At 37.2% G+C, this 23,214-nt stretch overlaps 1 protein-coding gene across 2 annotated transcripts in view; it reads left to right on the top strand.

The window, feature by feature from the left end:
* LOC135687547 (peptidyl-glycine alpha-amidating monooxygenase A-like) overlaps positions 1-19,385 on the top strand; it is a 32,992-nt gene extending 13,607 nt beyond the window's left edge. For both annotated transcript variants that reach the window (XM_065204130.2, XM_089114377.1), the window contains exons 10-20: positions 87-137; positions 1,112-1,164; positions 2,596-2,753; positions 7,036-7,189; positions 8,258-8,371; positions 9,821-9,893; positions 11,116-11,258; positions 12,834-12,916; positions 14,806-14,991; positions 16,250-16,335; positions 16,660-19,385. In XM_065204130.2, the coding sequence (XP_065060202.2) occupies positions 87-137; positions 1,112-1,164; positions 2,596-2,753; positions 7,036-7,189; positions 8,258-8,371; positions 9,821-9,893; positions 11,116-11,258; positions 12,834-12,916; positions 14,806-14,991; positions 16,250-16,335; positions 16,660-16,761 (1,203 nt within the window). In that variant the 3' untranslated portion in view covers positions 16,762-19,385. The remainder of the gene's footprint in view (positions 1-86; positions 138-1,111; positions 1,165-2,595; positions 2,754-7,035; positions 7,190-8,257; positions 8,372-9,820; positions 9,894-11,115; positions 11,259-12,833; positions 12,917-14,805; positions 14,992-16,249; positions 16,336-16,659) is intronic.
* The last annotated feature ends 3,829 nt before the right edge of the window (positions 19,386-23,214 follow it).

Raw genomic sequence — 23,214 nt, 5'->3', positions numbered from 1 at the left:
GTTTTTGCCCGACTTGTGCCATGGTGTCGCGAACTCCGAGATGGTCAATTTTCCTCCCTCGCTCTTTAAACTTATATCACCTTTAGGCTTTCTACTCGCTTGATAAAGAAATGACGATCAGACAAGGTGATCACCTGGTGAGTTATTTGCTGAAATTGTCGTAATTTATCCGCAAAATCAGTAAAATTCTATGAACTAGCCACAGTCATAATTTTTCAGATATTCATCACCACCTCAAAACTCTATTTTGGCTTCGAAATCCAGCATTTTGAGGAAATTTGGCTATTAGATTGCTAATTCCTCATTTGCAGATTACTCTGGCTTCAAAATCCTTCAACTTTTTGCCCACAAATGCTCTTGTCGAAGTTTTTATAATCACCTGTAGACTTACTAGAATGTTGACAATTGCTCTTCGCAAGGGGGATCATTCTCAAATTCCTGTCAGGATAATTTTTCCAATTCAGTTTGAGGCCTTGTTTTGATAAGTACTTGCCATCTACGGATTAAGGACCATATTTCTCAGAAATTTTTTGGTGTATCTACACAATTTCTAAATGGCTTTGAAAAGAGCAAGTTTTGTGATTTTCAAAATATTTTCGTCTGAAACTCTTCAAAGTACAAAACTTAAGAACATTGATTGACAACTTTAAGCTAGGCTATTTATCGACCCAGTTGTGGATCGAAATAATCCATTTAGAAATGCCAGCACCTTGACAGTCATGCTAACACTAAAATGTTTGCATCTTTCAAAGATCATAATTCGAGTAAACATGCTAATTGTTATGATACTAGCAAACTGATATTGATCTGAAACGAAGAGTGTATTACAACATTTCGACAATTGCCTTAAAAAGCTCCAGTAATTAAAGTACAATATTTTCTCTATCAAGTTCGGGTTATAGTGCAAAGGTTGAATTTTGTGGCGTAGTATTGGAAGTTCTGTTAAATGTAGTGTCTGTCTGGAATGAATTTTTAAAAAGTGCTGATTTATTTTATTCAAAACAAATCACCCTTCTGTAGACATTGTAAATAGAGAAGCGTTTTATAAATTTTGTACCGCCAAAAAAACGGTTTGATTGTAATTAATTGTAGTCAAAATTCATTTTTATAGGAGGCAAGATGTACCTACAACACAATGAAGAAAGACGTTTCTACGAAAATTGGGTAAGAGCTCTCTTTGAATCGTGTTTGTACTCTCTTTGAATCGACCTAAGACGCTGTGTATATCTTAATGGATTCATAGCTAAAAGTTGTAGATCATTCATGAATCCTAGATCATAAATTAATAGACCGTAGATCATAAGATCATAGATCATAAATCATAGATCATAGATCATAGATCGTAGATCATAGATCATAGATCATAGATCATAGATCATAGATCATAGATCATAGATCAAAGATCATAAATCATAAATCATAGATTTATAGACCGTAGATCATAAGATCATAGATCATAGATCATAGATCATTAAATCATAGATCATAGATCAAAGATCATAGATCATAGATCATAGATTTATAGACCGTAGATCATAGATCATAGATCATAGATCATAGATCATAGAGCATAGATCATGGATCATGGATCATGGATCATAGATCATAGATCATGGATCATAGATTAATAGACCGTGGATCATTAAATCATAGATCATAGATCATAGAGCATAGATCATGGATCATAGATCATAGATCATAGATCATAGATCATAGATCATAGATTTATAGACCGTAGATCATAGATCATAGATCATAGATCATAGATTTATAGACCGTGGATCATTAAATCATAGATCATAGATCATAGATCATAGATCATAGATCATAGATCATAGATCATTAAATCATAGATTAATAGACCGTGGATCATTAAATCATAGATCATAGATCATAGATTTATAGACCGTAGATCATAGATCATAGATCATAGATCATAGATCATAGATCATAGATCATAGATCATAGATCATAGATCATAGATTTATAGACCGTGGATCATTAAATCATAGATCATAGGTCATAGATTGTATGTAGATCATAGATTAATAGACCGTAGATCATAAAATCATAGATTCCTGGATCATTTGGTTCATAACTAAAAATGAGGACTAGGGGTGCAACTTCCCCCTTAGAAATTGCCCCTAAAACAGTATTTTATGTTTTCTGTAAAAAAACAAAGTTGTGATTTTTCTAGAACTGAGACTTATTACCCCACTAATGCACACCACAAGTGGCCAGTGATATAGTAAAACCAAAAGCATCGAATGATTGTGCAGGTTTACACTGATCTATTCAATATTTTCATCACTTTCTTTAGCAATTTGATTTTGCTGTTTAGCAAATATTTAATGGGTTCAGTTGTATGAGTCCCTGGCATGACCAAAATTTCCCTCAGAGTAAGGGGGGTCGCCAGCTCTCTGTAATTCCAGGTATAGGAATCACTCGGTGTGATCACACCGAAGGGGAGGACCAGAACGCGTGTTTCTCAGTGTTTCCCTAAAAACTGCCTTCGGAAGCTAGGTGGCAAACAATGCAATATTTTTATTGTTTTTTTAGTATGATTATATATTAACCCTTTATTTTGTTCCCTAGAGCGACCATGAACGATGAGATGTGCAATTTCTACATCATGTTCTTCTATGATTCCGACAAGTATCCTAACGAACCCCCTGGCATGTGCAGATGGGGTGGTTTGGATGATAACATGAAGTTTCCCAAGGGATCTGATCAACTGGACAAGTCTCAAGGGGGTAAGTGATTGAGACTTACACAGCCTTTAAAAAATTCTGTAACAAAACTACTTAACACTTACTCTTTTCCCATGTAGTTCTAACACAGGGAAGCCTCTAGGCGTGGTTACCCTTTAGGAGGGGACTGAAAAAGTAATTCCTTTCTTCTTCTGTTGATATCAATTATGCCATAATGCTCACCCTTTAAAAATCAGAGCATAAGAAAATTTCGGTCTCATTTGCAATTTCGTTTCCTTGCTGATCAAATGACATCACCAGTATCTCCCTGCTTTGACACCTTTGTCCCCAGTTTTCAAATGACGTCATTCTGTATATTGAATTGAATTGACTTTAAGTAATTGAAGTGAATTGAATATCTGAGCCCTTGTCAGTGATATGAAAGAGAGAAAACACCTCTGTGATTCTCTTGTGAAGATAATGGAAACGGAAAGACAGAACTATTGCGTCATTGGTTTTTCAACTTGAATTTTACAATTAACGGTATGATTTTTGAAATGCTAACCACAATGTTTCGTGAGAAGATTTCAGATTCGAAAAAGCCAACAGAATTCACTCCGCTCTTTCTCATGTTGTATGTTTCTCGTGCACGCTTGATAATTTCCCTAATGTGACGCCAATGATTATAAAATCCGATGCCACAAGGCCTGATAGTATTATGCACGACTGACTCTAACGAATTCAACTAACACTATAACACGCACATTTCACATAGCTAACTCCATGTCATCGTGCCTCGTTTAAAGTTAGACACTAGCCAAATGGAGGCTAAGCTGCACTTTGTTTTGTCTTTAAGGTCGTGCACATGTTTTTGGATAGAAGCACTTCTTCGAAGCAGAAAGAATTCTTTGTCTTAGGACACTTAACCTCTTTATTTGAGCCATTTAACACTAATGTTAGCGGTAGAACTGTTTAGCCATTTACAAATGGTGTTGGTATTAACATACTTAACTCACAACTAACATGTAATCGACTGTTTTCGTTCTTTTCTGGAGCATCATTCGGCAATTGGTGACAAACGTTGTTTTATTGCGAGGTGTAACTATGGTTCTCTTTTGCACCAGGTTAATTATACGTTGATGATAAGTTCATATTTATCGATCATGCAAATATCCTAATATTCACGATTTAATATTCCTCCATATTTCAAGCTTTTGATATAAAATTGCAAACACTAGACACTGTTTTTGCATGCAGATTGTCTTTAGATTTACTATCTTCCACCGCCTCACGATTAACTTTAACATCAACTCTTTCCAACTTGAATTCTTTTTCTTTAAAAAATCGTTGACCGTTGTAATTCCGAGCGGAAATTAGTCAGCTATACCACACCCTTACAAACACCAGCAATATAATTCCTGTACGCTAACCGCTCCGATTAATAATCCAGCTTGTTGACTAAAATTAAGTGTTAAACAGGGGTGCTGGGGAGGGGTCTTGGGGGCTCAGTCCCCTTGTTAATTTCATTCAAGGATGTTTTTTGGTGCCCTTAACAAACGCACACAGGTTTGGAGGAATTCGGTGATGGTAACCCGTTCTATTTTTCGTGAATTTGCAATTTCCTATCAGTCTTTGTTGGGTCAGCGAATAGTTTGAATGAATTTGTTGGGTACGCGACAGAGAATCTTCAACACAAATGCAAATATATTGAATGTGATTATGGATGTGACTTCTAAGTTTTGCTTACAGCATAGCCCGCTCCTTACATTTTAGGGCGGCCCCCCAGGTATAGAACTTCAGTTTACCTAATCGAAACCTTGATATCATTTTGTGAGGTAGACTGTGGACGCTTCTTTGTTTTCTTACCAAGAAGCAATAACGGATCAAATCTGTTCTCTCCTTTTGGATATTATTTGTGCATTTCAAAACGTGTATATTTACATGATGTTGGAACCTTCGAGTGGCCATTTTTTTATCACTGTCTTTGGCAATGTCAATGCTCTGATTATTTTGATCTAAGTTATTTCTGGATTTGCTGTACCTATGCATGTCAAATGTCTTTAGGAATTTCTTTGAATCTCTTTTAAACGAAGTCATAACCGCATTAAGCACACGTGAATGAGAAATTACTTTGTTAAATTAAAGATCGTGAAAAGGAAGTGAGTGACCCAGACGTTGTACGAAAACCACATGCTAAAGTTGTCTGAGAAAAAAGTATTTTCAAAGAATCATATATAGTTGTATATTTACCTTCAGAAATCGCCCGTTGAAGATTCCAAGGCAACCGATTGTCGCCTTGACTGAGCATATAAGCCGTAGAAAATGGTTGGTTTCAAGGGCTTGCAGAATAAAGGAAATTTCAATTCGACAGGGGGTGCGAAACGTCATGCTAAAGCGTTTTGTGTTATAGATCTGTAGCGAATACCGTTTTGCTTCTATAATATAGAATAATGATCCTACCAAAGAAGACAACACGCCCCAACATAAGACTGAACCCTGGCCTTGCATCGGTAATGTAGTACATGCTTTGGTAAAACAGGCCTGTTTTAGTTGCTCTCCCTAATTTCACGCTTAATGCGACTACCAGGCAAATAGCAATGAGCAAATGTGAACGAATGTACATTTGTAAAACAGCAGTCATTGGCTTGAAATATGAAATAAAGTTGTTTTTTGTTTGACTGGCTTTACAATGAACTGCAATGACGTCACTAGGGCCCAGTCTCCTTATTATTTTATTTCCAACTAAATTTTTGTCAGCAGTAGGCAACGTATCTACCTCAATAGCATAGTGAAGGGAATTGAGCAAATTTGTCATCAATGTTGTATTATTTTTTGCATCATTTGTGTCACAAAACAGAAACTTATTCTATGGTTTTACCTTAGAGCTTTTTCTTCCTTATCAGAACTATGAGCTACCAATGAATCAACTTCAAAAATAACTGATGTTTTGCAACTAATACTGACGGGGCTTCATTTCCTGGGATAATTTTATCATAATACAACATTGTTCGTGTGCCCTCGATGCCCGGCATGTTTACGACATACCCTTAAAACAAGGTAAATGGCGTGGCTCTGAAATTTTCTTGTGGCTTTTTGCAGAAATCTTCCCTTAACGTGATTGCTATCAATTAACCCCGGCCACGATGCCGTTCTCAATAATTATTCTAGAGTCAAGACTGATAATTTCAATGCCTGATAATTCAAAGTTGTCCAAGTTTGGCCCCTGTTTGTGCAACGGTTTATCCAATTTCTCTGTTTTGCCTGTGATGAAGAATAGTTCTCTGTTATTTTAACCAGAACCGACTTTTTACGTGGAGTACTTGAATATAGGAACGTATCGTGTTAAACTTCATGAGACTCTTCAACCACGAGAAGGCCTAGCGGTCGCTAATTGGCCAAAACAGGGAACCAATCAGTCCCTTGATTTCCAATTTCTGTCAGCTTTTTGTTCATTGTTTAACTTTTATACTCACTTTTGGGACTGCCGTTGCTGGCTAAGAAAGTTTTACATTGATATTCAATCAAGTTGTGCGTGTTGTTCGTCAAAAATGAACAAAATTTCATAAAATAGAAAAACGACTTTGTACAAATATTCATTTCTTGTACAAAGTCGTTATATTATTTCATCAAATTTTTTTTACATTGATATGTGTGCCCGAGAAGAAAATTATTCCGTAAGCCTTTGTTATGTTGGGAGGCATTTTTCGTTTTTTTACCCACGAGTAGATCCTTCGACTTTTTGTGTACGGTTTTGTTAAAAGTGTGTTCGGTTGTGCCTTTGCCTCAAAATACAACAAGAAAAATATAATCAAAAAATCCTTTCCGCTACGCATACCAAACTTTTGATTCTTCTTTATCACGCAGAACATTTCAGCAACATCGCAATGGAGTGAATCTGCTGACTTTTACGATTTTCTACCTCTCCAAAATTGAAAAAACAACAATTAAGAGAAGCTTTTCTACTCAATTCTTGTAAAAATTACGAAAATTTTAGTACTGCGAATTTTCGGAGATTTGTATTCGGAATTTTTCTTTTCTTTCTTTTTCCCAATGAACCTTTCTATTTCAATCGTTGTATCAACAGAAGTGTGCTTGCTCAATAAGAGATCTTCATTGATCGGGAAACGAATCTGAAGGCAGCTCTTTAACAGTTTTAGTATTTGAATCACTGGTTGTCCTAAGTCAGGATTTCATTTCAGTATGAATCTTGCAATTCTTTATCGATGTTAATTGGCAATAGTAGTCTGGAGAAACAGGCAATAGCTAGGCAATAGCTAAAAATTTGTTTAAGAGGATGCTTTTTTAATGAAAAGTCAGTCAATTAAATAATTACAAATATTTTTAGAGAATGAAACGAACGGCGACAAAGACAAGCCCTTGTACCGTTTGATTCCTGACTGGGCAAAAGAGCAAAATTTTGGTCAGATAAGTGGCCTTGCTGTCGATAACAAAGGATTTGTAGTGGTATTTCATCGCGCTGGCCGCACATGGGATGGAAGGTAACATATACAGTCATGTTTTCGTTATTAATTTATGTGGATTTTTGCCTTTTTTTCTAAACGTTTCCAAACTTAATCATACTGCTTTTTAATCGCACTGAAGGGCAAAAATCAATATCATAGGTTCATTGTGGCAAAAATAGAGTAATTGTTTCCACGTTAAGCTATATTCTACCTTGTAAACATAATAATCTTCAGACGATCATTTAGATTTTGGTATGATATTTATTTTTGGAAAAAGCCATTCTTTCTTTTACAACATGCCTAAAGCAGACCAAAATGGAGAATGTTCATCAAACATGAACCTCTTCTAGTGAAAGACAATGTATTTAATTTACTATTTTCTTAGTGTCTATACTATGTAATTGATTAATGTTAAATAAGAAAAAATTTATCAATTTTCTTACAATGATATTAAGTAGATTATGATACATAGGGGTTTCTACTGTGTAAAATGTTTATTTATCGGCCAGTTTGTTGACATTACGTTTACTGTTTCTACAGACTTTCTCTTAAAATCACAAACGACTTTTATTAACTACATGTTTTCTGTGCTGTAGCTGTGACTTAATCCTTTTCAATTGTTTCGTTATATGCAAGCCGCTCGCATCATAAATATTACCCTTTTTTAACGTGATGTTGTAATGTAGGGTAGACAAGGTAGCTAATAGCTAGAGTCAAGGACCACGGATAATACTACAGATTAAGGCGGCTAAAACGTTTAGGGGGCTTAACATGATAAAAACCAAGAACAAGGCGAATTGTTTTAAGTGCATTTTGAAAATTATTGGGGGGCCCCTCAGCCCCCCCCCCCCCCCCCCCGCTTCCGCGGTCTCTTAATGGAGTTGAGGACAATAACAGAAGCATGAGTCAATGACAGCAAGACAATGTTCATCCATGTCACAAATTTTTTTATTTTGCTTCGATATCTATTAGTTTATTCATTTTTCAACTATGTCCTTAGATTTATTTTTCTCGCTTGACGCTGCCGATATTACACAAAACATACAATTATGTTACCCACTGTTGTATCCTTCTCCTTGACCCTTCAAAACCGTTGCTTTCCAGCACCTTCAACAATAACAATACTTTGCAAGGGAATCCAGGACCAATCAAGGAAGACACGATGGCTTGGCTGAATGCTACAACCGGAAAAACTGTGATGACCTGGGGGAAGAACATGTGAGTTTGTTTGTACCAAGTTTACCTAATTTTTCTTGTGACTTTGGCGGTAAGAACTTTTATGAGCAAGTGCTTCCGTCTCGATAAGTTAAACACCTCGTGATTTTTACGTAAAGAATCAATGATGTTTCCAATGGGAGGATATTTTAGAGTCAGCCTCCCTTAGATAAAGATTTATTTTTATATTCGTAAAGTCTGCTTTTAATGGCCACTTCTACTGCAGTCCTCCCTTCTTAAGTATATCAGTACTTGTATTCGCCTTTCTCTGAGATAGCATCGTCAATTTATTTACAAGAAGTTTTTGCGTGGCAGTGCCAGGAGTTAAGGGTTTTTTCTTTGCCTTACTTACTTGACCCGATACTGTAAGTTGATAGTAAACTGGTTTATGCCGTAAGACACGATATTAACAAGATCTGTATTGTATTTAATGTATTGAATTAAGGCGTCATGAGTAAGCGTGGTAATAAATTAACATGATGTCAAAACGTTGACACCAGTGCAAATTAAAATGCAGCATTAACATGTATCCGCAATAATCAGTGCCCCCGAGAGGTTTTGGAGGCCCTCGGGCAAAAGCAAAAGTCGAGGCCCCTTGCGAGTGATGCGAGCAGAACATTTTTGCGACCACACCCTTTAGAATAGCTTAAATTCATTCATTCGCTCAAGATTTTTTACCATGTTAAAGCGATATTCATTACTTTATGAGACCTCGTGGTCCCAGAGCAATTTGCCCCCTTGTCCCCCTCTCGGCGGTCCAGGAAATAATGCAGAAAAAAATACAAGCTGATGAAAAGCTGAAATTATAACGAAAAACTGATGTTCGTGGGCAAAAACCGAACACAATTAATACTCTTAATTTAAACATATCGCTAAATGTATAAAAATGCAACATAAAATAAGAAAAGTAATGAAACAGCTCAAATACCACTCAGCTCTGAGCCAGCTTTTGTTAGCCCAACCATCAGTAGATGGCCTCGTAATCGAATCGTAAGATTACCTCGTTTCAGTAAAATTTAGGTGTGCCTTACCTTTTATGCAGACCGCGATAAATTTTTTAATAATTATTCGAAACATTGCATTCTTTGATTTCATTCCATTTGATTCCATTCGAAGAGCAATACACTGATTCAATTAAGCAGCTTCGTTTTGAAAACTATTCAAAACATCGCCCTCTGGCCTAAATGAAGATTTTGGTCCCTACCAGTTTTCGATATAGGACAAAAAATCCATTCAAGTTACAATTATAACCTTTCAAACTCTCACAATGTTGGTTTTATGAGAAAAAGAAGTTTGAAATTCTATATAGAGAACTTAAACAAAAAGAGTCTGAGGTGTGAATCACAATATCTAGCAAATTTTTGGAACGTCCTGTGTGGTGTGAAGCTATCTTGTGATGATGTTAATGCAGAAGCTTGTACATTACTTAGTCCATTGTATATTTCCTTTCAGGTTTTATATGCCACATGGATTAACTGTTGACCACGCTAGTAACATTTGGGTTACAGATGTCGGCTCGCATCAGGTTCGTTTATTGGTCTACTTTATACAATGCGTTTGTTTGATGGTATTGCGAAATCCGTAGTACTGGTTCTAAATAATACGATTGAAAAGTTTTGTAAATAGACAACGGCCTACCAAAAGAGTAGAAATGACAAAAACCACCTTTGCTTCGTTTCTTTCCTTCTTTGTATGATTTTTCACAAGCTTCAATCTAGTTGGCTTGAATAGCAATCTCTATTGTTCTAAGGGCTATTTCAAACCTTTACGGTACATACGGCCTGTATTCTCCTATAAGCCAATCAAATCAGGTCCCGCCAGTTAGCAACAAGAGTCTGTCCCAAATTTAGATAATTGCTACTTTTAGAGCAAATCGATACAAAGCCACTTCATCCCTTGATTACCTGGGACCGAGTGTGTTTTTCCAGATTTTCTTCTAGGACCAACTCTCTAGCAAACATTTTTCCAGGCACCTCATTCATTTTCTAACTAACCCAGGCTTCGATCGTGGTTTTGTGCGTGATATCTTCACCAGAAAAGCTACGGTCATATTTCTCACAATTATGATTGACTGAAACTGACCAAGCCCAATTTACCTTGAAACATAATCTCAAAAGATCAAGAAGCTTCGAGATATCTCTCTTAAATCATTCTGCCTTTCAACTATGACACCGCTTACAAGTCATTATTTGTAAATTTGAAACTCAAGCTTTCTCCAAATGAATAATCTTCAGTGCAAGGAGAATGTAACATAATTTAGCATAAATTAGGAACCCCGAGAGATTACAAATGACTTATCAGGGGCAGCGCATGCTCAAAATCTGCAATACCCAGTGGTCATCCTACTGCGTGATAGACTGGCCTAAATATTTAAAATTTAATAATATAAAAGATGGATATAAAATCCCCTACAAGAAATGCCTATCAGTCCCTGTGTAGTCTTTCATGTAGACGCTTTTGTGTATAGGACAGGACGGTGCTAAGTTGCAACCGCGAGTATCACGCTTAATGCGATCGTCTTCTTTACGGCATCTACCTCTACATGACAGACCGGTAAAACGTTATTTTTCACTGTTTCATGTAGATATAGACGTATATAATTGTCATCAATATAGGCCTAGCTTTCACCCTCTTGCCAGTCGTTCCTCTTCACCTTGAACATTTCTTGAACTCAGCTTTTGCCGTTAATAAGAACTAGCTTTTTCCAACACTAACGCATCCTTTTAATCACGTTTGTTCCTTTACAGGTCTTCAAGTTTGACTTAATGAAAAGCAAGAAGCCTCTTCTTACTCTTGGTAAAGCTGGCGTTCCTGGCAGCGATTCAAAACATTTTTGCAAGCCTACAGATGTTGCCGTGGACCGATCGGGAGTTCTGTACGTTGCTGATGGGTAAGTAACTACACTTTTGCAAAAGAACCAGATAATTTTTGCCTTGATGCTTGATTTTCTTATTTTAAAGACAGTTTGAGGCTCGAGTGTTCTTAAGTTAGTTGTGCGACCGGTGGACATGAAGAATCCGGAGAGGTTGCTAGATGTTTTGCTAGATGTCATATTCTTCGGAGAGTGTTTCCTGACCCTAGGCGACCTGTGATTCGTCGATGCAGTCAAAAAACTCCTCGACATGTATGACACGAGGTAAATCGGAAACCGGATTGTTCACCTTCGCCTGTGCAACCGCCGCCTTTCCTAAATTCTCGGATTTCCAATGTTGACAGTTGCATATTCTTACTTGAGTTAAAGAAACATTCCGATTAATCCTTAATTCTCTTAATTAAAGCTATGAAAATGCTCTACGTTAGCCAAAACATTAAGAATTCTTTGCTTTCTCGTGCAATATGGCCGACATTTTAAGCTGGATAAAACAGCCGGTATTTGAGCATGGCTTGGAAATTACATTCATCCAGTTATAAGGCCAAAAAATGATTTTATTGAGATTCTACCGAATGTATAAGTATCATTCATAAGCCACATTTAATCTTACATATTAAGTTACCGACTTTGGCAGATTGAATGGCCTAATACACTATATGCTTTCTCACTATAAGATCTGGGCTATCCAATATTAAGCGCATTGTGAACAAGTAATCTAGAAGCTTTTTTCTCTTGTGAAAGGCTTGCATTACTCAGGAGAAGGTCACAATTTGCCGTTAAATCCATGTTCTCCTGGGGGGTGGCGTACCTAATAGGTTTCCCGATTCCTGAAATCCCGTTACGTTTTTAGCCCGATTCGCGATCAAAAATCCCGAATCCAAGTTATCGATTCCCGAATGCCGTTCATGAAAGCGTGTCAATTCGCCGATTACCCGAAAACATATTCCTGCTTCTCCTGGCGCAAGCCACTACTTGGATTAGAACCCAGGTCTCTTTAAGCCTCTTATCGAACCCAGGTCCCTTTTACTTTTGTTCTTCTGATTCGTAGGCCTGTTTTGCAATAGGTCAAAGTGTTTTGAAAGAATTATTTTCGATGGCCTATAATAATTTGTTCCAAGCGATCCTCAGTTGTCAATGCTAGACATTTTACAAGGAAGTGTCTGAAAAAACATCTTTAAATCTCATTTTTATCAGTGTGGTTTTGGGTCATTTATTTGTCTAGACTAGAGGAACTTTTTTGAGATTGGTTTTTCAAATAACGACAAATGTGGCTATGGTGTGTCTGGAAATGAAGTTTCGAATGATGGTATATTTTGGCCTTGTTTTGAAAGCTTCACGTTTCAATTAATGAATTGATGCGACCTTTTTCCTTATATTTGCATTAATGTTTATGATTTTAAATGTAAAATTTCTGTAAAACATCACGTAGCAGTTATATTTGGTTGCAAAGAAAATGAGCCGAGATTTCTTGATGGTTTGTGAGATTTGTTGCCTGAATTTTAGCTTCTGAAGCTTTAAGCCTAATGAATGGCAGTTCTAGAAAAAACTTTTTGGAGTAGTTTATTAACATGTATCTGCCTTTCTCCTTCGCAGCTACTGTAACAGTCGAATATTGATGTTTTCGGCCCGTGGTCAGATGTTACTGGAAATCAATGACAAAACATTGGCAAAATCACGTGAGTTGAGAGGATTTGTTAATCACAACAAGATTACTTTCTTGTGTCACATTGTTCTTTCGTCTGGCAACTGATTCGTTCTATTCTCTAATAGCTATACGTTGAAGATTCTTAGGGCCTGTTTATATGGAGAAAATCATCCCACCTTCCAGTCTGTGAGCTGAGATTTCGTTTATATGGAAAACAAGCCAGCCCGGTTAAGTGAGATCCTACTGCATGAGAGGTGGGATCTCACTGAGGTGGGATAAATTTTTTCCATATAGACGCTGAAAGGTGGGATAGAGCTGGAAGGTGGGATGGAATTTTCATATATACGCGATTAAGCTTCGTCCACTTTTCAGCAGATAGGCTGGAAGGTTAGATGATTCTCTCCATATACAGCTGGAAGGTGGGATAGAATCTGTATGTAAACATTCGATGATTTCATCCCACCTGCCAGATGATGAGCTGATAGGTGGGATATATATGCCCATTTAAATAGCCCCTAGAATTCGATTTTTTTAAAGTTGATACATAAAGTGGATCAATAAAGAAGTTTTTGTTTTTTAAAATTTGCAGTGCTTCAAATATACGCTTTGTATAAAACAGGATGGGTTGCCGGATAATCTCATCAAGCATGAAACTCAGAGTAGCAACTTAGAACCGTCCTGTTCTGCGCACAAAAGCGTGTACAGATTTGCCTTTATCGAGCACTTTGTAACAGACTGGTACAACAGTAATTTTCATTGCTTGAAATTTCTACGTTTTGAAGGCATGTGTCAATATGAGATCAATGAAGCAATGAACAATTTGAACAACATAGGTTAAATAAAGCGAAAGGAAGAATCTCACCTATATTTACTCTTGCTAATGGGTTTGTCAATTCTTAAGTTAACATTGTTGCTAGCCATACTAGGATAGGCTAAGTAGGAAAACATAAAGAAAACCATATGTAAATTTTGCAGTGAAACGTAACTGTGGACACCTCGTGGTTATTGTACGTTGTAAGGAGATTTCCTTCGCTTGATGTTTACTTGTGCAAAATTGTTGTACTTTCTTGAGCAAAATCATTTCGAAGTTGTTTCGAGGTGCCCTTTGTTTCTAGATGCCCGTTTTTGAGTGTGTCCGTTAAAAAGAGGTTTTGAAGTGTCTGTTAATTTGAGGTGTCGCTTATTTGAATTAGTCCGTTGGAAGTAGTAGTCTGTTATTGAGAGCTGTCTGGTTTTGAAAGGAATCCGTTAAATAGGGATGTACAGTAGCTGCGAAGGAGAAAGGCAGATACATGTTAGTAAACTACTCCAAAAAGTTTATTATAGAACTGCCATTCATTAGGCCTAAAGCTTCAGAAGCTAAAATTCAGGCAACAAATTTCACAAACCATCAAGAAATCTCGGCTCATTTTCTTTGCAACCAAATATAACTGCTACGTGATTTTTACAGATATTTTATATAGGGATGTCTATTGGTTGGCGCTATCCGTTGGTTGAATGCGTCAGTCCTTTGTAGAATTATCTTACTGGAGGTATCACCATATTAATATGCAATGCTATAACAGTATTTAGGGGTATATATAATTGCAGTTTGATTTTGATTCCTAGTCTACAGGGTATACGGTTGTGCCTATGTATGCGGGTTGATTAATTACGCATAGGTTATCCTAACCCCCCTCCCCATCACCCCTGCCAAATGCTTACTCTTAATATCTTTTGTCGGCAAAGGGCGTACAAGCAACTTTCCCAGCCTTTCGCTAAGCGGTGCATGCTGAGGTAGAATAATTGAAAATGGTAAGGAGAAGGATAAAATAAGAGTTTTTGAATAGAGAACTACTTAATCGGGGCTTGATGGGTGTTAATGTAGCATCTTAATGTATTTGTAAGTTTTCTAATTTCGCACCATTTTGTCCATTTCAGCTGGTTTCTTCTCCCCCCGCTCATTTAAAATTCCACACAGCGTGAGCCTAGACGAGGAAAAACAAGAGCTGTACGTCGCTGATCGGGAGAATGGCAGGGTCTTGGTTTTTGGGGCGCTGTCCGGAAAATTGCTTCGCGTCATAACTGACGGTTTTGGAGATACAGTTTACGCAATCTCTTTTAAAGGTATTTTTTGTGAAGTTATTTTGCCTCATCCAACCAAAACATTATCCATCGAACCTAAATTTCATCTCTTGGTCACAATCTTTCATTTAATGCCATGTGTTGTAAAATATTTATCGAATAAGTTTTTAGTGTTGCAAAAATTGCTTTTGTGCCCCACAGCACACTAAATTACAGCAGAAAAGGAGAATCCGTATAGTTATCATGTTTCACTGGATGTCATATTTATAGAGGAGCGTTACCTGACCCTAGGCGACCTGTGACTCGTTGACGCAGTCAAAAAACTCCTTGACGTGTATAACACGAGGTTAATCGGATTATCCTGACCGGCTTCTTTAGTGCTTTTATAATCGCCAAATAATGGCTACACGTAAGCAGCAATTTATGTCTAGATGCGGATCGAAAGGAACGAGAGAAGATGAAGGCGCATTAGGCTGGTTTATGGGGCTAATTTCTGCTCTCTTTAATCAGTACCTGATGCATCATCATCATCATCATTACATTTACATTTAACAACCCTTTTGGGTCATACAAATGTCTGCCCAGTCAACTACAACGTTAAAATTTACTGAGGTGATTTCGACATAGGTTGTAAAAGGTATCCGAAAATTGCCTGCATCACAATACTGTCTGGCAGGCTATTCCATACAGAAACGATTGAATAAAAAATGAAAACCTAACAGCATCAACCCCTCCAAATTAAGGCATGATCTTCAATGAGTTAGAGATTCTTGTCATTGAACAGGTTGCACGGGAAAAGAAAACGTTAGGGTCCAAAGCAACCTGATTTGTAAACATTTTATGAACATATTTCAGTTGGAATAGTAATCTACGTGATTCAACAACTGTATTCAGCATGTACAACTTCCGAAAACTTCAGATTTGACTAGACCTGATTTATAGGTTGAGTGCTCAAAAGTGAAATCCTAGAAAATGTAATATTGAAACATTCTTCTCACAATTTTGACCGAAAACCCGAATCTAGGAAAATTACCATGATTGAACAAACTGTAAAGTGCCAATACCCACTTAGAGAAGACCCGTCCACACTACATCTAAGAAAGTATCAACTCCTAACTGACCCTTTCTGTTTTCAAGTGTATATTACCAAGAGACTTTTGAAAGCGCTGCATATTGCCAATCAGATATCTTGGAATTTTTTGCCCAATCTTGCTTTGATTGCCTAATGCACAAATGCATTAGGCAATCAAAAATTTGTGTCCATTGTTCTTATCTTTCATTGACACCACTTTCTTTTCAGATGGCAATCTTCATGGTGCTTCTGGTCCTAGATCTCCTAGGGGCTTCACCTATGACGTCAAAAACAATCAGCTTGCACTATGGGCGGTGGGTAACCTTCTTTTTCAAGTATTTACAGTCAACTTCCTAATCTGTTTTTCAGGTTTCCATATCTTGGCCTAGAAGTACTCCATCATACAACGGAAAGACTTTGTTTATTTATTCTTTCTTCTATCCTTTTAACCTTGATCTGTTTTCACATTTCAAATATATCCTTAGAGGAATATCACAAACTTTAAAAGAAGGGATGATTATAAATTGGGCTTTACAAGTATGCTATTCGGCGTTTTCTAAATTTTTGCCTCATTATCTGTTGCCAAGATTGTGGATAAATTTGAAGCCGGTTTCTGACAATATGCTCTTCTCTTACAGGAATTCTCCAGACCTCACGACTTGGCTGTATCAAAGAACGGACATGAGATATTCGTGGGTGAGATTGGGCCTAATAGACTTTGGAAATTCGAAAAGAACTAAGTCAATTTCGCGGAGATATTTCATCAAATTAGATAGTTGGGATTATTTATTCTTAATTTTTCACAAAAAGTAGGGGAAAAAGAATTATTTTAATAGTTTATAGGCCAAGGAGAGGCTTATGAATCGAAACGTCTAGGGTTTAGAGGACAAAGGATTTGTCCTTAATTGTTGTATTTTTCAAGTATTGCTTATCGTTTGGGTGGGACATGCATGGGAAATATCTGAATGAGCACAGCAATAGCCACTCCCATTTCCATGGCCTACGCCTTTGAAATACGATTTTTATAAATGTCTGCATCCCCTTTCTTCTATCTTCCCTAGAACAACGAAGAGAAAAAGTTGTTTTGGGCTTCCAAGGCCAAAAATTTAGCCTTTTGGGGGCAAGAATTTAGATTGACTTCAAAATTTCATTGATACTTGAAACAGACAGAGCTCCAGCAGTAATTGCTCTGTGTAGTCACGAGGTTTTCCTCAGTTCTTTTCATTGATATGCTGTGGCAAGACGGTGTCTTGATCTATCTTTTGTTATTTGAACCGCTGTCAGACTCTTTCAGCTTCAAGGCTACAAAATTAGAAAAAGTTGATTTTGGCAAAGTTTCGACAACAATAATGGGTATGTGATAAACAAAAGTGGCTAAGGATCAGTCGCAATATGTTATTTTTACTGTATCCATTTGCGCGATTTGACTGTTTGCCACCGCTGTTCTTGGGCCTCCTTCAACGATATGAATAGATAAGATATAGGTGACACGGGCTTTGACCTTTTTTGTTAAAATACAAACATAAAATAAGGAAGTTGATTCCTCGTGCCTTGAAATCCAAAGGTCAGTTTATCGATATCACCGCAAACAATATACCTTCTCCATCCTTAAACCTCAACTTTCAGCAGTCTCGTGAAACAGGCTTGTCGGGCGGTATTCACTGTGGTTGACAGTGGACTCACCCTTTTCTTTGCCTTCCAGAGTTCCCGTTCCAAAATGGTTAATTTTTCGTTAACTACTTTACGGTGCACTGAAATCGAAAATTAATTCTGACAATGTCATTTCGTATTCTTTCGCCCATTTCATTTCTAAAGACCCACGTGCCTCTTTCTCCCTAAAGACCTTCGTTCCCATGCTCCTAAGGCGATCATCATGCAGACTAGATAACATATTTTACGTCTTTATATGCCGCCATTTTGAATCAAGATGGCGGAAGGTTTAAGCAATAAAAATTTACTTGTGTACTATGTTTGTTGATTTTTCAACGTCAATCACTCTGAAAGTGATGAAATATCTAGGATATTGTTTGAATTTAGCATATACATTGTCAGGGCCGCCGAGAGGGGGAGGCAAGGGGGCAAATTGCCCAGGGCCTCAAGGTCTAAGGGGCCTCATAAAGTAACGAATTCAATTTTGAGAATAGGATAATCAAACGTTGCAAAAATATGCCTAAAAAATACAACGTTTGAAACGATTTCAAGAAATTAAATTTCTGAAATGCATTTTAAGCGAACGTGGAGGGCATAGTCGCAAAAATTTTCTACTCACTCGGCTCGCATGAGGCCTCGTCTTTTGCTTTCGCCCCCAGGGCCTCGAAACCTCTCAGCCGCCCTGCACGTTGTAGAAATTTGTCTTTGAATACTTTGGGGAAATAGTTTATCTTAAAGAGTTTTATTTTAGGTTTTTTTCGCTATCGGTTGGTCGTAGCATTTACAGAGAACGCCTCTCTGCTGCACTGTACTTTTGCAAAGTATTTCAAAATATAACAAGAACCAAAATTCCAAATTGACATGTTATTTTAGGACTGTAGTCCCTCTATCCCCTTTCTGCATGCTTCTTCAATATGCTCCGTGCAGTCTAATTTCCATTGGCTTTGAAAACCAATGTTTTTCCTTAGGTTTTATTTACCTTAAGTCGGAGGAATTAATAAATGCGTGCAAAAATGTCATCTATATATATGTACAAATTATAAGTCTTTGCGCGAGACGTTTTCAGCTGAGAAGGCCTAGACAGGGAGCAAAACATGTCTTACCCAACCCTCTAAGTCACATGCTTTTGGCCTGTGCAATCTTATTCTCAAGAAATTTTCAAAGCTATTTAGTTTTGCAATAGTCAATCGGTGAAATCGAAGCATCACTAAATTTTGGATTTTGAAGGAAGGGTGATACCTCTCTAATGCCAAAATATGGTTTATCTATAAAGTTGGTCAGGGGCAGTGGTGGCTCCAGCCTGAAATAAGTGGGGGACAAAAGGTGTGTCACGGACCACGCCCTTTTTATCCACGCCCTTTTGGTCCACGCCCTTTTTTCCTGTTTGAAACTTTTTTCCGGAGGAAACACCTCTTGTCTCCCAAGAAATGTCTTTTAAATGTGACGATCTAGATAACGTTACAAACAAAGCCTCATGAGGAAATGGAGTGCTAACACACCCCCCCCCCCCCCCAGTTTACCAGTGAAAGAACTCTTTGTCTTTAAGACTTACATAAACCGTTTATTTGTCCAAAATATAGCTATTAATTAGGTTAAATCAATTTTTCTTTCTCGATGTATATAAAATTAAAGATAGATTAATTATAAATGATAAAAATGCAGTTAGTAAAAGTAACGTGGATTAATTAATAAGAACAGCAAACTGATAAAGTTCCTTTTTGTTTCTATTTTTGCCAAACCTCTTTATTTACAGTGGCGTGCTGGAAGGGGGCAAGAGGGGCAATTGCCCCCCTGCCGATCAAATATCAGGGGGGGCCAAAATGAGGTTTCACGTTATAGGGGGCCCTGGCCAAATAGCTACCAAACGAGGACAATTTACATAAATGAACACAACAGTATTAAAGGCGGAAACTGTATAACAATCCACGATAAATTGCTTCGAAGAGAACCAGAATGACCTTGCAACATACCACTTCTTTTTTCTTACCAACTTTGATGCACTGAACAAGGATTGTCAAACCATCTCAAGATCTCACGCTAAATCTAAATAATTTTTGGACAAAGTAGATACCATGGGCGTATCAGGTAGGGTGTAGGGGTGTTTTTGAGGAAGCCGTCAAAAGTTCAGATTGGGCGCCATTTCATAAAAATATTGAAAGGGCGCAAGGAAGTTTTGATGAAAAGAAAAGCAAGGAAGAAAAGCGGAGAGATTATGTCCCAATCTGAAGAAAATTGTGTTGCATAAGCTAAAATATTTAACAATGACACAAGAAAATCGCAATTTGAAATGCAATAAATTTAATATCAGTTACACTATTTAATATGAACAACGAAATAGCAACAAACGATATAAGAGATAGTGTAACAATTTTAAGCTTGTATGTAAGACGGCAAGCAAGCTAATTACTACCAAGGGAATAAATTCTTTCAAAACGAATGCCAATTTTAGGCATAAGCTTGCAGTTTGGAAAAAAGTATTCGTGCATTTTGTATCCGTGGACTAATCAATTCCCTCAGGACATTTAAAACAATACTAATTACCTTGGAATCCGAAAAGTGCACAAGTTGACTATTCTTTTGGGATTCCCAAGTTTAATTTTACCTTGAACTGCCAAAACTAAGGCTTTTCAAACCAAACATCGCCATTCCTTAACACGCTTAGTTCGAATTTCCATGTCGTTGCATTTATGGAAGGCCCAGAAATGATATTTTGAGCATGCTTGGAGTTGGCTGAGTTGAGAGCTTTCCTAAAGGTGAGTTTGTTATATTTCCATCTCTGGTAGAAAATAGGCGGTGCTTTCATTTAGAACCACGTGAAAAGGCTTCGAAAAGAAGCACCTCTTTAGGCCCAATCCTCGCGTGGACTTTTTGTACCGTTAAGAACAGCGTAATTCTATGGCCTAGTTATCACTATAGGAAATGGAGAACTAATTTCCTGCATCTTTTCTGATTGAAACAGTTGCAGGGACGGATTTAAGCGGCAAGGAGGGGTGCTAGATAATGACTGGGTTTCGGTGCCACACCTTTCAGGTGTCTAGAAAACGATGTAGACGCCTATTTTCAAATTTGATTTTTAGCTTTAAAATAATTTTTTGTATCATTTTGCTACTACTGAGTACCAAAAAGTGTTTTTTACCTAATCGATGCAATATTTACCGAAAGACACAAAAATATTGGGGAGGGGGGGTATCGCACCCCTCGAACTCCCCGGTAAACCTGTTCCTGTACAGTTATATTCTACCAGAACGACGTTTACTGCAAGTAAACAATATTTGCAATATTTAAATAAGCAATATTCTGTGCCCTTCTGCTTTTTACGTGCCACAGCATATAAGCGAAATTTTTTATCGTCTTTCGATAGATTCGCAATTCGCATTCGCTTTCAGCTTTCTTGAAATAGCCTCTCTTCTTTACAAAAACGGCGCTTATTTGTGCCCAAAAGTGCTCGATAGGATACCGACAGAACAAAGGTAAAACAGGGCTCGCGCCACGAATTTGAAAGTGGGGGGCGAAGGCTAAAAAGTTGGAGGCCAAGGCTAAAAAAGTTGGGAGCCAAGGCTTCTTACCTCCTTAACTGCAGCTTTCAAACTACTGCCTTCGCAAATAAGTGGGGGGGAGGGGGCAGGGCCACCCTGCCATTTTGGAAACACTTTCTGTAAGTTACTTCTATTTTCAACATGGAATTATCTTCAAAGCAGTCTTCAAATTTATAAAAATCAAATATTTAGATGTCAGCCTAATAATGGAATCGAAGTGTAGGCACGAATTTATATCTTTTATTCAGAGGAGGTCTTTTTTCATTTCATTTTTTATATCCCATAGACGGAAATAAATTGGAAGGGTTTACAGTAAGTTCGCAATCATTGCGATCGCGAATTGCAACGGGGGGCTAGAAGTTCTTATCGATTATGAGGTAAGGATTTAGGCGTCCAAATTGAAACAGCTGGAACGTTAGAACGAAATAATTGAGCGAAATTTTAGAAAGCTAAAAGAAGCATAAGCTCAGCCCATAGACTCCAATTTTTTGGATGTAGAGGGCGAAAGAAAGTGAATATCTTATTTGTTGATTACGAAGGAGAGAAACAAACTGAAAATTGATATCTTGTGGAGGTATAGCAAATATGAAGAAATATCAAGGGTTATTTTTTTGTTATTTCGAAAGCCCGTTGGTGTAAAAAGATTTTTTCTAGCATTTGAAAATTTCGGTGAAAAAAATTTCGGTTTTAAAAAATAGGTGGGGTTAATTTTTGGTTGCCCTGCTTCACCGAAAATACATCCCACTGAAATTTTTGGTACTTATTGTACGATGAAATATGCAGCTTAATGATTTGTTCCTTTAAATTGTGGAAAGACATCTCATTAGCTCTAGAGACAAAAAGGTTTTAATCATTTCAATTCTTAAAAGTAATGTTTTTCTATTTTTGCTTCATTTTTTGCAGAAGTACCACCACTCATATATACTTTGCTTTAAAACTGAAGAAGGATTTTTGGCGCAGTCATTGTAGTGCATTTTCAAAGAGTTTCTGATTTCAAGAAACGAAACTGACGGTGACGAATTTACATTCTTTTTTTTCTTTCTTTATAAGAACAATTTTATAAGAACACGAGCCTCAAAATTAGTCAAAAGTTAAGAACAAATTGAAAACAAGCTGAGGCTGGACTAAATGCAATTTGCAATTTGTAAAATGCAATTTTGAAAAACGTTTTATCTCAAAAACGAGGATTTCTAGACTTTTGGGGGTGCTTTTTCGGTGAAAATTCAAACTTGTCGGCAAATGAAGGTTGTCTCGCTCACTTTACAGGTAAGGGAATTAAAAATGTGAAAATAAACTCATATATAATTTATTCATATACTCCACACAATGATAGAGAAACACCATTTTGTTAAAATAACATAGTGACAAAGTCAAACTTGAAATCCAAAGATATCAGGGTTGGATCTAAGCAACAATGATTGGGGGGGGGGGGGTGTTAGACACTAATTTTGATGCCACACCTTTCAGGTCACTGGTAAATTATGGAAACGCCTATTTTTAAATTTCCGTTTTTAACTTTAAGGTAAAGACGATAAGAAGCAGTGGCATAGCCAGGTTTGGAAGATTGGAGGGGCAAATAGGAGAAAAATCTTGCTGACCACACCCTTAAGAATTTAGGAAAGCACCCCATTTTGCAAAGGCATTTGAAAAAGCTATGGGTTTTTTACGTGGCAATTTCGCTTTAGACAACGTGATATCTGGCTTTTTGTGGCTAACCCCATTCTACAACTGCCTATTTCCTTGACAATTCATCTAACGCTTACATTCTGAATTGAGTAAGGCGAGGAAGCACTACGTGTAAAAACTGATTCTCCACAGTTTTAATCAAATATCTAAAAATAACAAACAGGATTCAAATGTACCAAACTAATTCCGTTCTCCTTGGAGCAACATCCCCGACAAGCATTTCAGAATCCAATTTTTTTAAGGATTGAAGCGCTTTAGCATTTTAGTTTCGATTTGATCGGGATTGTCTAAAGAACGCGAAAGACTTTTCTATTTAAATCC

The sequence above is a fragment of the Rhopilema esculentum genome, chromosome 20 (genome assembly GCF_057945365.1).
Source record: "Rhopilema esculentum isolate cy_ngs chromosome 20, ASM5794536v1, whole genome shotgun sequence".
Lineage (NCBI taxonomy): Eukaryota > Metazoa > Cnidaria > Scyphozoa > Rhizostomeae > Rhizostomatidae > Rhopilema > Rhopilema esculentum.
Note: the sequence above shows the minus strand (reverse complement) of the source record. Positions and strands in the feature narration are given on the sequence as shown.